General features: G+C 34.5%; 1 protein-coding gene across 2 annotated transcripts in view; it reads left to right on the top strand.

Moving 5' to 3' along the window:
* Positions 1-18,532, top strand: part of LOC149807528 (uncharacterized) — a 49,754-nt gene that overhangs the window by 15,854 nt on the left and 15,368 nt on the right. For both annotated transcript variants that reach the window (XM_089967423.1, XM_089967413.1), the window contains 10 exons: positions 8,480-8,650; positions 8,751-8,885; positions 9,880-10,023; positions 10,431-10,582; positions 12,419-12,569; positions 14,129-14,281; positions 15,276-15,406; positions 15,977-16,244; positions 17,703-17,840; positions 18,134-18,277. In XM_089967423.1, coding sequence (XP_089823549.1) covers positions 8,489-8,650; positions 8,751-8,885; positions 9,880-10,023; positions 10,431-10,582; positions 12,419-12,569; positions 14,129-14,281; positions 15,276-15,406; positions 15,977-16,244; positions 17,703-17,840; positions 18,134-18,277 — 1,578 coding nt within the window. In that variant the 5' untranslated portion in view covers positions 8,480-8,488. The remainder of the gene's footprint in view (positions 1-8,479; positions 8,651-8,750; positions 8,886-9,879; positions 10,024-10,430; positions 10,583-12,418; positions 12,570-14,128; positions 14,282-15,275; positions 15,407-15,976; positions 16,245-17,702; positions 17,841-18,133; positions 18,278-18,532) is intronic.

The raw sequence follows: 18,532 nt of genomic DNA, 5'->3' as shown, positions 1-18,532 counted from the left end.
GTATGAACGGGAAATAAAAGCAGTCAAAACTGATGTTGAATCAAACAAAAATAATGTAGACGCGCATGGACGGGAAATAAAAGCAGTCAAAACTGATATTACAGCGATCAAGAATAGTGTAGACGTGTATGAACGGGAAATAAAAGCAGTCGACAATAATATTACAGCGATCAGGACTAATATAGACGTGCACGAACGGAAAATAAAAGCAGTCGACAATGAGGTTACAGATATCAAAGACAGACTAACGGGGGTGACAGGGCAATTTGAAAAAATAAAAATCCCTCATGAAAACACCATCAACTCGGTATACACAATTCGGTATGGATCATTCACTTGGACATCTTCTACACAGAATATAGTAAATATTACCGCAACTGTTAAGGGCATTTATCGATTAACACTGGTCGCAATGATGCAGTTTAATATATCATCGTCGAGTTCATCCGGGTTTAACAATACAATATCAACAATTATAGACAAGGACGCAACTGAACCGTTTACAATTAGAGCCGTTGATAGAAATTTAGTCAGGGCAAACATTACATGGTATGTGGAATTTGTAGTGGATCTAAGTAATTAAAAACACTAGCTCTTTTAAAATAAAAATGACCACCAAGGTAATTGAATCAGAGGTATCACCGACGTCACATCAATATCGATTCGATACCGTAAAAGAATTTTCCGCGAATTTGAAAACGCTTTCCGAACAATACCGTGTAAAAATAAAAAAATACCGTCGAAAAATAACCGCCATCGACGCGGCCGTGTACTCGGTGTCCGGTATAGTAGCTGGTACCGGTGTTATTTTATCCACGGTGACCATGATGGCCCCGATCGCTGTTCCAATCGCTATCTCCGCGGCGACAACAATTGCTGGAGTCGCCAACGCAATCACTAGAAAGATATCATCGTGTTCTCAGAAAAAACTCAACGAGTATACAGTAAAACATCAAATAGTATCCGACGCGTACTCGAAATTATCCGGGTTGATCTCGTTGTCGATCGATAATTCGTTTATATCCGATGTTGAATTCTCCACGATGGTCCAGTTGTATGACTCCGCGATGTCAAAAATCGAGGATTTTCAACTGGAAGCTGGAAACCACGTCGCTGAAACCACTTCAATGGGCTTAAAACATTCTCCTGAAAACAAGCAAGTTGTTAATATTCGGTGTTGAAATTGAACACTAGAAACAGCGAATAATAATAATGTCGCTGAACCCCGAAGGGTTTCAATTACTTCAACGGATCGCGGAGAACACCACTCCGGTACAAACAAGTATGATATCAATAACGTCAACGAAACCCGAATTCAGTGTGAACTTCCCATCATCGGTTCCAATGAAGGTAATAGCGCTGGCAAAATTGAGAGTATATCACAGTTGGCCTAATATCCGAGCGGACGCATTTAACGGACAACAACCTAATAACTCGCTGGTTTTTGCATGGACAAATAAACCCGATGGGACCCCAGACTGGAAGGAGGTTACAATACCAACTGGGTCATACCAAATAGAACAAATCAATAAAGAATTTCAACGCAGGATAAAATGAATCACAGGAAAAGAATCAAAAATAGCTATTACGGTTCATGAACCGACGTTATCGTCGACGATTGAAATAAGCACACCGGGGTATATGGTTGATATTTATAACAGTTCAATAAGAACCATACTAGGATGGCCTAAGAATCCACCTCATGAAATCCCCGCGGACTTGCACACGAATGCGCAATCGTATCATGAAATTAATCCCAGTTATCGAGATGATTTGTCTATTATAAAAAACACGTTATTACCCAGCAGGTTTATATTTCAAGACAGGAATACCATGCAATGGTATTTTCCGTATAAGGAAACTCCTGAATCGTCCGCCGTGGTCACAGTTAGTTTAAATGATATCACTGGTGCGTTTGCCGAGATTAATCGTAATTACCAATCACAACTAGAACAGCTACGGAAAACAAAAGCACAAAAACACGTTGAGGTGTTAAATCAACTTATATCAGACATGGAATATATTAATGAGCGAATCGTTAAAACAATATCTGCTAACAGCGATGATAATAAACAAAAATTCCTAACCGAGTATAATATCACAGAAGCCGATTTACCTAATTTCAAGTTTCCAGGATACAACGCGCCAGAACTAAAAAAATTTCTTAATGATTTTCTCGGTCCATCAATTATCCTCAGACACGATAACGGAGAGGGTGGTAGGCATATTGCTCCATACAACGTAAATATTGCATCGGTGATAGCAATCAATCTAGTGTGTGATGTTATCGAAGGGAGTTACCAGGTGGATACCAAGCAATCAAATCAGGCTCAACAGGGGTATATCCTTTATTCATTTTCACCAACAGCCCCTCCGGGATTTTTAATCGTTGAGAGTCCAATTAATCCGGTCTATATGCGATGCCATAATCGGTTTTTAACGAGAATTAATTTTAGACTTACCGATCAGTCAAATAACCTAATTGATCTACAAGAGGAGGAGTTAGTGATTACTCTGTTTGTAAGATCATAAAGATTTTCATTGTAACTCTTAGCAGCAGAGGGGGCGATGACATCGACGCGGTCGTCGCGCTTTTTTACCCGACGCTGACAACGCTGGATCGCTGAGTGCAGAAAGTATCAATTAAACCAAATGACCTTCGATTTACCCCCCCCCCCCCCCGACGACGACGTCGTTTTTTTTTACCAGGCGCTGACGACGCTGGATCCGCTGAGTGCAGAAGGTATTAATTAACCCAAATGACGTTTGGGCAAAATGTCCGATTCGCCCCCTCTGCTGCTTTTTGGCATATCCAGGTAAAAACCCAGAGGTTTATTTAACGCTCTGGTGGCAGATTTCTGCCAACCATTTTCCACTAATCTACTTAAATATTTGTTCATTTAGACACATTGACATAATTATAAATAAATCGTCTTAAAGCGACAAATAAGCGAACATTAGTAAAATTTATGTTGAATATCCATTTGTTTATATCGACTTAATAAGAGAATCATTTGACCAAAATATGTGTTAATGTCCACTTATGCTGTCTGTGGTGGCAATATTTCTGCCACTTATCCACTTAAAAAATGTCATCTTTCAAATTGTGTTGACATAACTAAAGACAAACCGTCTTAAGACGTGAAAAAAAACATCTTTGTCATTCAGATTTGTCGACATAACTTATAGACAAGCCGTCCTAAGACGTAAAATAAGCCATCTTTGTCATTCAGATTTGTCGACATAACGACAGACAAACCAACTTCAGACGTGAAATAAGCCAACTAATCAATATCTTAAGGCAACTTAACGGTTCTTCTATGTCGACTTATTAACATGATAGGTTGAGCAAAGGTCGCATTAATGACAATATGTCCCATCCATTTTAACCACTAACTTTACCCAAATAAGTCGGCATAATGTTAAAAATAAGGTGACATATTAGGCGATTAATTGAACGTGGATCAGGATATTTCATGGTGTTTATAGCACGCATTATTTTTTGGAATCACGTGTTGCAAATATATAGATAGTTGTTTCAGTAGTAGTACGTAAGAAGGAGGGTTCTGGCTCGCTTTCCTTTTCATATAAAAAAGATCACTGTTCTGCAGATTCACATATCTCACTTTTTGAGAGTTCTTTCTTACTTGTGATAGTTATGGCTCATTTTTTTCGAACGTGGATCGATGGGAGATTTTGCTCAATTTCTTTCAACGTGTGTAGATGAAAGTTATTAGTTTTAAATGTGGCTCCATGAAAGTTGTTGAGAGTTCAGGCTAATTGTTTTGTGAGTTTTGTCTTACTTTAATTGGAGAGTTCTAGCTCACTATTTTGAAAGTGGATTGATGAAAGTTTTTGAGAGCTCTCTCTCGGATCGATGAGAGTTCTGGCTCACGAATTTTACTGTGTCCGTATGCCAGTGTGTTGTTTCCATCGGAACAGTATCTTTTATTGCCGAACGCGCATAATACTTTTTTACTTGGTGAGAATCGTCGAGAGTTGATGCGAGTGAAATCGAAATGATTTCATCGAGTAATACTTTAGGCTGCCCTGAAGTGCTTCCCGATAATGATCGAACTTGGCTGCTTTAACAAAGACGAGTCCCCTCCCCCCCCCACACACACACACTTTGGATTCTTTTCTTAACGTGTCCGACATCGAGGGTGAAGCTATACATTTCACTTCTGGTCCCAGCGAACTCCGTAATAGGTTTTCCATAGGTTTCCTCTTTCACCCTTCCTAGAATCATTTTGTTTTCGGTTTCAGTAAAACGGACGATGTTATGAGTAATCACTGAGGTCAAATAGTTCTTTGTGGTCGAACATATCTTTGTGAACATCTTTTGTTGTGATTTATTAGATGAGCGAGTCCGCATCCATCATGAGAAGCTTTGCTTTGTTGTTGTATTTGTTTTTGATAAAACCGTAACGAAACTCGTGCATGAAGACCTTAGGTAGATGTTACAAAGCCACTCCAAAGTAAATTGGTTTATCTAGTTTAAGCGTTGTTTTTCTGCTTTCTATGGCAACAAGATATTTATCAAATACTTTCATTTTAACAAAGGCATCATCGGCTACTATTTTATTTCGTCTCTCGACATAAATGACGACCTCGATGTGTTTTTCTTTTTCGTTTGTTTTCGATGATATTTCCGAAAAAGCTGTTTTTCATGAGCTTGAAGAAATCCTTGTCGAAATCGGTGTTGGCTTTAATTCTCTGTACAGTGTTAAAGTCCATATAATATTTCATCCACGGCGCCTGTTTAAACTTTAACGGTTTGTGAACTTTTTCAAGAACTAGTCCATGTTGCAGTGCATGTAACAGCACCCTGTAATGGAGTATGTAATTCTTTTTGTCGCGCAGGTTAGGTTCAGTTCTTTTTACTTAAGCTTCTCCAATACCAAGCAGCGTTTTTAGCGCTCGTTGTTGCTCGCTTAACCAATGGCTGTCCACGAGAACGTTTTCTGCGTAGAAAGAATAATCGTTACGGAGCTCGCGAAGGTGTTCCGGATAGTGGAGATCTGCTTCGACTCTTGGTAATCCTTTATTGTTCTCTGTATTAACTGATAAGCATCGTCGATGAGATCACCAAAGCTGGACCAGCGAAGGACAATCACACTCTGGCTAGTCATCCAATTAACGTTCGCCTGATTTTCACCTTCCACGTTTGTTTTAATGAAATGAACATTAAATGAGATTCCAAGTTTTATGCCGTAAACGTTTAGAGTTCATTTTCAGCAACAGACCAGATCAACCGTTACAGCGTGTCTTTAGTGACACCGCGTGCGAGCATGTTTTGATTGTCGAACGTAATGTTTTATCGTAATTTCTGAACGCCGATCCGGTTTGCCTCGCCATTAACTCATCATGTTGTAGTGCTCCGGTGGCCTTTTCGCTAATTTTCTGTCGCTGTCATCTGATCTCGTCGAGGCTGATTAGTGGCAGTGTCGTTATCTTTTTACGTTGTGAAATACTATTTTCTTTGGTTTGCTTTTTGAACACCAAGATGGAGTTTTTGAACGCTTCTTGGTCCATATTCGATTTAGGGTACTTGACTAGCTTTCCAGTGATTTTAAAGTAATCCAGTTGAATATTTCTGCTAACGAAGCTTGTTTCTATGGTACGATCACCTTGAGATTGCTATGTTCGTGAAACCTTTTTGCGATATTCGTCGTTGTGTTATTGTTCGATCAATGCGAGCACGTTCGTCCTGAGATCGTTCAGTGCCGGGTTGAATCATGGAAACTCCGCTTTTCTCCGCTTGAACTGTCTGTGCATAGTCTGAATATAATAGACACTAGCCTTTCTCGTGATGGTCGGCATGGTGTGTATATATGGATGTCACACAAAATTTTTGATGTTTGATCTATTGGTCACACTACCCGCCGAGAAATTTATATCTATATGTAGCACATAATTATATGTTTAATTGGTTGTTCATAGAATTTTATGTTTGATACGTTAATTGTAGAATTTTATCTGCTCTATAATATACACATCATGGCACCGGCAACACCGAATCTTTGTAAGTGGTTGTTTTATCACTCCACCGAAATGTGCAACCAGCGATGGGTCGAGGACTACTTTAGCAAACATAACTCGCTCGCCAAAGGGGGACGAGACTGTAAACCATATGTTGGTTGTGGTCAGGGCATAAGAAGAGAAACTATTATTTATGCGAAATGCTGCTGATCCAAGTACTGATCGATTAAATATTATTACTGAGACAAAGAACCAAAATATAAGACATCATTTGGTTTTGTAACCCATGAGGAGTACGTGCAGCTGGAAAAGCAGCTAAGCATGATATGATCACAACAATGATGAAACAAAAAACCAAAACAATACCAAACAAAAAATCAAGAATACAAAATCTTTGCACACCTATGTGATGTGATGAAATAAACCTATATTGTATGAAATTGATGGAAACATAATCTCCACCAATAATCAACGATAACTCTGGGCCTATTGAGTGCGATGAAATTCTTCATAATGACCACAAACGGTAATAACACAAGTAACTTTAATTATCACATTCAGTGATAACAATAGTAAAGTAAATTCCAACATGCAGTATGGTGATAATGGTTGACAATGAATGACGGGTGTGAAGGATCTGCAAGAAATGACGGAGGAAAGGAACGAGGTAGTGAGGAAATGAACGAGGAAGTGAGGAAATGAACGAGGTAGTGAGGAAAAGCAACAACTGTTTCATCACCAATAGTCTATGACATAATTATCCAAAATGTCTCTTTCGAAAAATATATCCCGTGGAAAATTTCTCACAGAAGGTTAGAGCAGAAAGTTATTTTTTGCATGAATGCAAAGGGAAAATTTAGCACATTTGCTATAGTACGAGACACATGGGTCATGTATGCGCATTTACTTATTTTAAATTAAATAAAAATTGTTCTTTTAAACTTTAACACTAATTTTCTTTAACAAAAGTCTATTCAATCCTAATTATTGAATGTTCTGCACCTTCACTGTCGCCAAGAAACTTCCAAATGAAAATTATCAATCGTTATGGACTTTTACAGTGGTTTCCATGTACTAAAGTCAAAATAAGAGGATCGAGTGAAATAGTCACAATCGAGGGTTGTACGAATTTATTTATCTATGCGTAGCTTTCACTGTGACATCATAACGCACGACATTCAATCCGGATTGTACTGGATCACGCCTTTAGACATTTCTTCCAAAAATGCCTACGTACTTCAACATTGATTTTGCCGTATGCACTTCTCGGGGCGTCTAAATAATGACCTTCCAAAGGATTGTGGAAGTATGCGAATCCAAATGAAATGAATAATTGGCACTTAAAGGTATGTAGAATCAAATTCTAAAAGCTGACACCAATTACTGAAATAGTCGGTGTTCAATGCCTACATGACCAGTGTGACTTGTACTAAAATACTACTACAACAACAATAACTACTACTACTACTGATAATAATAATAATAATAATAATAATAATAATAATGATAATAATATAACATCAACATTAAAATATCAATAATGATAGTGCCCCAGTACTAGACATCACTATAAACTGTAACACTGCAGACATCATAGCGATATGACTGAAAAATTGTTAAAGCTACGTTAAAAAATCTAAATCACACACACATACTTCAAACACTCAATGACAGAACATAAACACTTGCAGATGTCAACACGCTGCTCCCTCGCTGCTGAAATCAGATGTATTTCATGTAGAATTGACACAGATAAATCCTGTCATTATCACAAAATTTAGCAGAATCGACAAAAATGCCAAAGTCTGTTTATTCCAGACTAAATGGAAAAGTTGTTGCAATGCGCATTTATTCACAATATGAATCAAAATTTCAATTTTAAGTAGATCAAAACACCATTTTCTTTCGAAAATGATGTCTAGCGCGCGAGTAGGTTCAAATTTATCTGGGCTGAGTTATGTGCACATTAATAATGTTGTTGTTGTGTGCTGATGAATCTGCGCTTGTGTATTTAGTTTGGAATACGGCATAAATTCAGTTACTTTGTTTTTGCTAGTGTATTTTTGTTTATGTAATTAAGCCTAAGGTAGACTTTGTTTCTGGTTGTGTATTTTTGTTTATGTAATTAAGCCTTAGGTAGGATAAGAAAATGAGCATATAATAAAAAGGTTGCTCCATTTGTATGGGAAAATATGAACTCATTTTGTTGAATGGATATATTGCACTCCCATGGTAGTGCAGTATATCCATTGGAAAAACTCGTTTATATATTCCCATACAAAAGCAATAGACCACTATATATTTCACTTTATGTAAATGTTCTTCAGCTCCAACGGTTTTCACTCAATAGGTCGGAGGTCAAGAGATTTGACGGAATATATATTAGTTTTATTTATAATATATATATATATATATATATATATATATATATATATATATATATATATATATATATATATATATATATATATGAGAATAACCCATACACTTTTATCAGTTGACAGAAATGTCTTGTTCCAAGGGAGCGGAACCTATGGAAACTGGATGCGATGACCCAAAGACAACTGGCATGATCAGAGAGCAAATATATGCCACAATATATGGACAATGCATCGGTGATGCATTAGGCATCATGGCAAAATATATGGGCAAAGAAAAAGCAGAACAAGTACGTTAGAATATTTTGTTTATGTACATACAGTTGCTCATTTAATTTGTAATGGCAATTTATTTTTCAATTTTCATTTTTATTGACTTTTTATGCTTAGATCATAAAGAGAAATGGAATTCTCGAATACAATCAACAAATCAGCGACAAAATACCCTGGACAGCTGGAGACTGGACAGATAACTCCGACCAAATGATTCTGAATATGCAATCCCTCATTGACAATGCAGGTCAAGTATGTATTGATCTTTGTAAAGATTATTTATAATAGAATAATTACTACACAAGTGTTGGAAATTTTAATTTCACTTTCTGATGACAATACATCTGTTTGACAACGTAATTTCCTTTTTATAGTTTATACTTTTTTGGCAGAATTTGTAATACCCGCTCTACATATTGCACATGTTGTGGCTTTCTTCTGTCTTGCTAAATCTATGTTAAAAATCATTCACACACAGACAGTCTTGCCAAAACAGAGAGGATGATAGAATTCGATCTAGATGCTTGTTCAAATGATGTTATCTACGACATTTAATTATCAGACTTAAAACTAGAATGCCTGAAATTAAAATTTGCTGAAAAGATAAAATGTTTGGATTGCCATTGTGAAATATGTCAGAAAGTTAAAGTTGTTGCCTTGAAGCTCCAGTTTTATTCCACTGACTGTCATTAAAAGATTTTTAACACAATTTTCCTGTAAGGTGTATTTAAAACTTTGTCTATCAATTATTACCGGTAAGTATTTATTTCTGGTTGACTTGAATGTAGGATTATGTATACCTCAGCCCGATCAATGCATGTTCATACTTTGACAGCTAAACATTTAATCTCTCTCTCTCTCTCTCTCTCTCTGATAATTTCTTAAATTTAAATATTGAACTGAATATCATAAGTATTATGTATTTTTGGCATATAAAACAACTACACACATACGATTTCATATCTTTGAAACACAAGAATTGAAGATCTTATATATTATTATATGATAATATTATTTAATATTATTTTACTTTATTACAGGGACTGATGAAATATTCTAACTCATAATGAATTTTGACAATAAAAACGTTTGTTATTGCCTTGGATAAAACCCAACCAAACATCTAGACATGTTGTCTCAATTACTTAGCTGTATAGTATACATGGTGCATGAACTTTAAGTTCCACCATTTTTCACTGAGGATGCATCGTTACAATTGTATCACTTCTTGTTCTTTATGTTCTAGATAATACCACAAGACTTTGCTACAAAGTTGTTACATTGGGTGACAAATGGCTTTAAAGAGCTTGGAGATAGTTGTGGTTCAGGAGTTGACAAGTCAAGTGAAAGAATAATGATGGATGAACGATTCACTCAACAGCCACACAAGGTATGGTTGGGGAGTAATTTTAATTTCATTCCATTTACATTAGCGATTTACCAGAGCAGCTTAATTTTAGCACATGTTCAATTCTTTCTATGCTAAACCGAATGCATCTCTGTATAAAATTTGTTATTAAGCAGTGTTTATGAAAAAGGAAAACACACATCAGTAGAAAAGAAAAACACTATATATATATATATATATATATATATATATATATATATATATATATATATATATATATATATATATACACATGAGATATTTGACTTTCTTAAATCGTACAAAACAGAAAAGTGTACTTAATATGTATAGTTGTTTTTCCAAGTAAACTCTTTATATTCATTTGTACTTATTGTCAATAGAAATGATATGTTCGTGTAATAATCTTGTAATTACATATTAATTTTAAGGTTACTGAAGAGGCTTGGAAGGCTAAACTTGTACCAGATCCAAATAGTTGTGTGACGCGAACATCCATTCTAGGGATTCATGAATGGTGGAACACAGAACATGTTGTACAGAATGTCCTTAACATTTGTAAAACAACTCACTTTGATCCAAGGTAAGGGGAAAGATTTCTTGTGTAAGAATAAACTAATTCCTAAGACATGTTTTGGCAGTTTATTTGGGGAGGAGGTGAGCCGGTGGGGAGAAGGCAAGGTGAATCAGCTATATTACTGTATAAATTAGAGAAAAGATATATAAATAAGGTAGATTCAGATGGTGAGCCAATATAATTTCACAGATTTATATTCATTTGCATAATTAATTGGAAGGCGGAGACAGCAGAGAATATGGCTATGTAAGATGAGATGTATAAAAACTGCATTAATGCAGGAACATCCTCACACATATCACCTATCCATGATGTGCAACATCCAAAATCAGTTTAAAAAATATAAAAATTAAATGCATGATTATGTAAACACTGGATTTTTTGACAACCAATGTTTTCAACCGTACTGACAGACAGATTTAAAAATTTAAAATTCTTGTCATACATGCAATACCTTGAATACCTGAGGAAACGGGTCAGGATAAGATTGCACAACAACGTTGAAGACACCGAGGTTCTCACATGGGCAGGCATTCCAAGCACTCTGATGATGAAATCTAAGTTGAGATGGGCAGACCACACCACCTGGATGTCAGATGAGTGACTACCAATGAAGCTCTTCTGTGGCAAGCTAAATGAGGGAAAGCATTCTGAGGGTGATAGGAAGATGTCACCATTCAAAGATTCCCCAGAAACACATTGACATTGACCCTTAGTTTTGGGAAGATTGCACACAGGATTGGTCCACATGGCAGAGTCTTATCCATACTGGAGCTATAGACCAAATAGAAGTGAACTGAAGATGCTGCAAAGAAGTGCTAGCAGTGGAAATCTCAGAATTGCAGCACAATCTTTACTAATCTAGCAAAAACTTGTGGCATCTAATGTCAAATGTGCCACAGACAGTTCAGAACACAAATTCATTTGATCACGTACTCACAGAAACAAAACCAGTGATGTCAAGGTCATCTTCAAACTCAAAGGACAAACAACAATTTAACATAATTATTTGAACTCCATATTAACAAAGCCAGCAGATTAAGTTCACAGGCAATTAATTTCAACTGTACTATAATGTGCATAAATTGAATAACAATTTCCAGAAATTAAGTTGTTGGCATTTTGTAACAAAATTTAACAAAACATTATTTTGTGAATGACATATTAGAACAATGTAATACTTGCCCTACTTACATGCAGTGTTCTTTACTACTGTAATGATGATGTAACAAAAGGAATGTTAAGTTTACAGAAACATATTATATCAAAAACTTTCGCTTGCTAGTAATTATTCTTGACTGAATGAGAAAAGTGTAGATGTCCTAAAGAAAAGAGCATTTTGTGTCTGTAAGTTTAGGAAGTTTGTGTAGACAGGACAAGAGATAATTCAAACCAAATGCTTCTAATTCTTAATCCACCCAAGGAGTCAAACATATTACAAATGTTTGAACAATATGCTTGAGAAGACAGATCCACTGTGCATAGTGTAGATTGGTGGTGCAACGTACTTCGGTACATATTTAATACCAGCATTTGTTTTTATTTTTGCAAAGCATATTATCTTCTGAGATTGCTTATATATTGTAGGAATGGATCTAAAGCAGCTTTAAGTTGGAATTGAAGGACTTTGACAATTGAAATTTTATCCTACTATCATTACCACTATTGGATTAACACATTTTCATTAAACCAAAAAAACAAAGAAATATCTTGACTAGCATAAGAGTTGATGCACTTTATATTTTAATGTAATTACCTAAAGCATTTGGTAGCAAGTAAATTACTTTTATTGTCCTTAGATGGTCTTTTAGAAACAAGAAGAACTTTGCTATCTAACTTCAGGTGCCACGCCGCTGCTGTCTCTTTCGCTGTTGCAATTAGTTTGATGTTGCAGAAAGATTCAAAGACTTATGAAAATGGTGAATGTAATGTCGATGCACTGGCAGAGAAAGTTTATAAATGTGCTATGAAATTTCTTGCCACCAAACCAGAGGTATGTCAGAAAGGTGACAAACTTTGACTATGTAAACTCTAGTTATCATAATATATTTTTGTATGACATGAGCAGGTGCTATACAGTATTATATTATATTATATTATATTTATTATATTATATTATATTATATTATATTATATTATATTATATTATATTATATTATATTATATTATATTATATTATATTATATTATATTATATTATATTATATTATATTATATTATATTATATTATATTATATTATATTATATTATATTATATTGGTGGCTCAGATCACCCTTACATCACACTAGGTAAAATTGGTATTCCTAAGCTGTTTCACTATTAAAATAAGTATAGCAGTTAATCCATTCTGATGGATTAATGATAATTTTATTCCATGAGAGGATGCAAACCTTGCTTAAAATGAAACAAGTTCATTCATCCAATTCCATCAAGTTATCGATGTCAACTATTATGTAATGTTACATGCAATGATTTAAATTTTATAAGAACATCAGATATATTCTATTGTACATTATAATAAATGAATGTCATGTAATATATTTTATGATTGATACATATGCATCATGTTTAGTTAAGAGAATATAGTTCCAGCGTGATTTCCCTTTGTTCCAACTTTATGTTTTTAAACAAAGTAACAGAAATGGAAAAAAAACAACAAGTTTTTTAAAATTCAACAAATATTTACCTAGAATACAAATTTAAAATTTAAAATGAATTTACAATATTGTGAATTAAATTGCAAATAGTCCTAAATGTTCTATCACATGTCCAAATGTATGAGGCTCCAATTAAATTCCAGTGGTATTCCAAATAAATTTTGATATTGAATGTGTTGATGTGCCTGTAGTTCTGAATGTGCTAATGTGTCGATTGCCTTGAATGTGGTAATGTGCTAACATTCTTTTGATATATCATAATAATATGTCCTTGTGTGAATTCATTATAGTTCCAAAAAATAATGTTTTAGTCCAATAATATTATTGAGCACTTTGTAATTCCAGTGAATAATAATATGAAAAAATAAATCCAACCAAAATAAAAATTGAAAACAACAATAAGACTGATTCTACTTTGGATGTTGAGGCAAGTATGACTACTTTTTTTAAAGTAAACAACATCATATGAAAATATAAGCCAGATGTGTGTCACTTTCCTTCCTAAAACATTCAAAGTTGTCGATAAGTTTAGGAATTTCCAAATGAAAAACTAATATCCTACATTCACATAGAAGTAAACATGTTTGCTATCATTGATAATGATCTGAATATGCAATCTATATGCATTGAGAAATAATAGCTATGTATTCTGCTGTTTACAAAACAAACGCCACTGGTTAGTTACACCATTAACTTGATTTTAGATGAAGGTCAGGTACAAAATATAGATATACATAACATGTAATAATTAAGAAAAGCCAACATACAGTACAAATTAAATATATACATCACACCTTGGTTTGTCGATATGGTTAATATCAAAGAGATCTATCATATCTTAATCACAACTTAAAATGTACTGTTTATAGTATCGATTCACCTTTGTAAATTTCAGCTGGAGGACCTTAAACGGTGCCTAGGATGTCGAGACATATCTCAGTTGCGACTGCAAGAGAAAGGGAGTGACAGTTTCAAAAGTTTGGGTGCTGGGTTTTGGGCGCTGAGACAAAAGAATTTCAGAGAAGCACTATTACACATCATCCTTAGCGTATGCACAGTTTCAGTGTTCATGTATTCTGTTTCATGCGTCATAGGAACCAAAATGGTCCTTGTGTTTAAAGGCTTGGTTCGACTGATCGGTTCATATTACCATTCACAGCCTTCATACTGATATACAATTCTAGACATTAGAACAGATGGTTATCCTAGAGTTATCATAATTGAAGACTTGCACATGTGTATCATGCCTTGACATAGCTTGTGAAACAACATACACATATACACAGAGTATAGTTTGGAATATATATTTGTACATGTGTTTTGTGTGTGTGTGATTTGGGTGTTATATTGGAATCTGCTTTGATAATGACCCTGATAATTTTTTTAAGATTACTACTACATTGAAAATCTGGATGACATATCATAACATAATTAATGGGGTTCTAAAATAATCCCTGCTTCATTAGACTGGTATGACCTTACCTGAAGGAGACTGCTTTGCTTCAGAAACGTTGTTTGTAAAGGTAATAGCTGTTCAATATTTGTAATTACCGTTATAGCATCAGAAATTACTTCTATTCAAAGTACATGTATGACAATGCATATTAAATATACACTTATTATTGCTTTTTACACGTGGAAACCTTCAAATAATTGGGCAGAGTACAAAGATATCAATGTTATTACTAGTGTTTAAACCCTAAAGTATTTATTTTTAAATGTAGATACCGTATTGTTCACTGCATATCCATTAAAGCCTTGAAGTCTTTTTCGATGTATAAAGTGTTGTGAATATTAAAGATATAAAGATATTAAACAGTTCTATATTTACCTTATTGAACTCCAAAGAAAACAATTTCATACTATCTCATTTCCTCAAGATTTGTACGACATCGATTATTAATAAACTAGTTCTATTTTGTATACCGGCTGATTTATAGGAATAACTTGCTGCTAATCATCTTTGTCTGATAAAGTGCTAACCTCTATGATACATACGAGAACACTGAGACTCAAGCTATATATCATCTGTTTATTTACAGGGAGGTGATGCAAACACAAATGGGGCAGTTGCTGGTGCCCTTCTTGGCTGTAAACTTGGACATGAGATAAATTTCCCCGAATCCTGGCTAAATCTGAAGCACAGAGAATGGTTGGCTGGCAACATTGAGCGGTAAATTTCTCACTATAAGCTCTGTGAATAAATATTGATGCAAACCCTAATAATGTAACAAGCCCAACTGAAGCAGAAAAATTTAGTCAATTATGGATTAGTGTCAGGTATGAGTGAGGTCCCTTTGTTTTCTTTTGTGCCTATTTTAGGTTAAAATGTCAGCTGCATATGCTGTGTTCAGTATACTTTACTTTATGTCAACTTTCCTGGATATTATATGGAAACATCTTTACACTTATATGCATCTACATCAGCTCCTGCAATGCGGGTTCTAAATATACCATTGGAAATAATTCACAAGTGCATTAACTCTTAAAATAAAACTTGATGCTAGAATTAACTTATTATTTTAATCGTAAATGAACTTTTTTGACCTACCAAATGGTCACGTATAGCTTAGCACCACAATTTAAGTGTAAAGTATATTTCTGGCAAGGATAAAAAGAGTGAAGACTAATACTAGTCACTTTTTATATATTATTTGGTGACGATTTCTAGTTGATTACACATTTTAATTTGCAATCCTTATTATCTTTCTATATTATGTGCAAATATCTTCGATTATCATAGCTTCATAGCCATGTTGGAGAGATACAAGCCAGTTCATGTTGTACAAGCTGTGGGAAATGCGAAGTTGAAAGAGAACAAAAAACAATTATACCATCAGGGGAATAAAACTGCAACAGGTAGGAAGGCAAAAGCAAACCAGTGTGTTGAGGTTATGAAGCATTTGGATCCTGGTCTTCAAGAGCGAATATGTGCCACCTTATACGGACAGTGCATTGGAGATGCAATAGGTTTACTGACTGAATTCATGACGAAAGAGAATGCGAGAAAGGTAAGATAACTTTTTTTCACCTGCCATGACACATGTGTATATTCCCCTCACATTAATACCTGATATTACCACATGATGTGATGCACAGTTTCTAACAAATTATACTTTAATAGTCACATAAATTTGTTATTTTTTGTTCTATCGTTCAGCACATGTCAAATCTGAAATACGCAAATTTTGATGACTTTTCTAGGAAACTGGAGAGATTAGGAATTCCAACAGCCCTAGACAGATTAAAATTTGGGACCTGTTTAAGAGTCATTGAAGAATCTGCCTGTATGCCTATTAGCTACCGAGTCTGAAAAATTAAGATTGTGTCTGCTTTTCATGTATATGGGGTGAACATAGTCTCGATTATATTGTACTGAAATGAAAAGAAAGAGAATAGAATATGCCTTTGTAACATAGGAAAATTGTGTGTATTAATTTTAGCTCGTTCATACAATGTATCACTATGCTAACTAAATTTGTTGTATAGTTTCTTCATTTTTCCATAGTTTCAATGAAACGCAGTGAATTAATTAAAAATTAAGATACACGAAGACTGAAGAAACACATAAAATGAACACTTATGAAACCATACCTTATTTGCAACAAATTAAATTTAAAATAAAATCAGAGCTGTGCAGCCATATGACAAATCACTGTGTATAATAGGTACATTTGTATGAAATAAAACTTGTTTTTTTAAACTGGGAAAGGTTATATTTTGCATCACTACATTATTTTAAATATGCACCAAATAGTTTTTTAATTTACTTAATCAGCGAGTTCCCTATTGATTTTCACATTAAATCTATTCAAGGTATCACTACACTGGTTAATTTACTTTTGTGTTTTCTTCTTTTTTCTAAACTCATTTTTGAAATTCATTGCATTAGTGATACATTCCAATGTACCAAACCAAACACATTCTTTATTTCTATTGGGCACTAACATGGACAAAAAAACTTATTAATAATATCATCATAGGTTATGTTGCAGTTTCAGGATTTATTTGGATTGCAACGAAATGACTAGAATTTGTAATGCAAATACTTTGGATGGAAATGTATGAGTCTCAACTATTTACTTTGTCACACAAAGAAAAAGCCAAGAGACTGAATTTAATAAACAATTATTTTATTATTTTGTTTAATGTTGTTTTTTTTTTTTTGAAAACAAGTTAGATTTGCCACTGGCTACCATATCCCTAAGAAAAATTAGAAATTGATAATGACTTTCTTCATGGCTACAACAGAATGCAATAACAGGTGATTTGCTCTGTTAATGGAGTAATACCTAAAAAGAGCATTGGCGTGAGACCCAACTCTAATGATTGCAAAAAGAAGTTTTTGCCTCAGCAAATTGGGAATCGCACACAAATTTTTTTTTGCAAAGTAGTTAATATTTCAAATATATGACCTACTTGCATAATTTTAACTGCTCTCACTCTCCAATATTTTAATTGCATTTCAGCATTATCCTAAACTGCCACTTGAATACAAATATAAGATCAATGACAAATACAGAGAACTATGGGAAATCGGTGATTGGACAGACGATTCAGATCAGATGTTCCTCATTATGCAGTCCCTGATTGAAAACGAAGGAGAGGTACACACACGCACACACATACATACATACACACACATACATACATACATACATATATACATACATACACACACACACATACATACATATATACATACATACATACATACGTACGTACACACACATACATACATACATACATGCAGTTCGAACGAGTACATACGATGATTCTTTAGGAATATATATATATGTATGTTATATATATGTATGTACACATAAATAACCAATAACTATGATTTTTATAGAAAACGTGCATCACATTCTTGAGGTTAACTGAAACCTTTCCTTTTTAGGTTATTCATTTTGATTTTGCGGAACGTATGGTTCACTGGATGAACAATGGTTTTAGAGAACATGGAGACAAAGAGGGCTTGGGCATTGGAAACACAACTCTCACAATACTGACAGATCCTAAGTTTACACAGGACCCACATCAAGTATTGTGATATAACTCCCATATACATGTGTGTGTGTGTGTGTGTATGTACGTGTGTGTTTGTGTGTGTTGTTCACCACAGGCAGTGCTGGACTATTATATAATGAAGCGCTGTTGTATTTTTCTTCAGGATTTCATTAGACATTTACTTCTCCATTATACTCTTGTGTGATGTAGCAATCAAGGTCGGTTTCACAAAATTTTACCTTCGTAGGGAGGTTTTATACTGAATTACTTATGAGACCTATAATTGAGT

This window comes from Sinohyriopsis cumingii, chromosome 1 (genome assembly GCF_028554795.1).
Source record: "Sinohyriopsis cumingii isolate HCF-2022 chromosome 1, ASM2855479v2, whole genome shotgun sequence".
Lineage (NCBI taxonomy): Eukaryota > Metazoa > Mollusca > Bivalvia > Unionida > Unionidae > Sinohyriopsis > Sinohyriopsis cumingii.
Note: the sequence above shows the minus strand (reverse complement) of the source record. Positions and strands in the feature narration are given on the sequence as shown.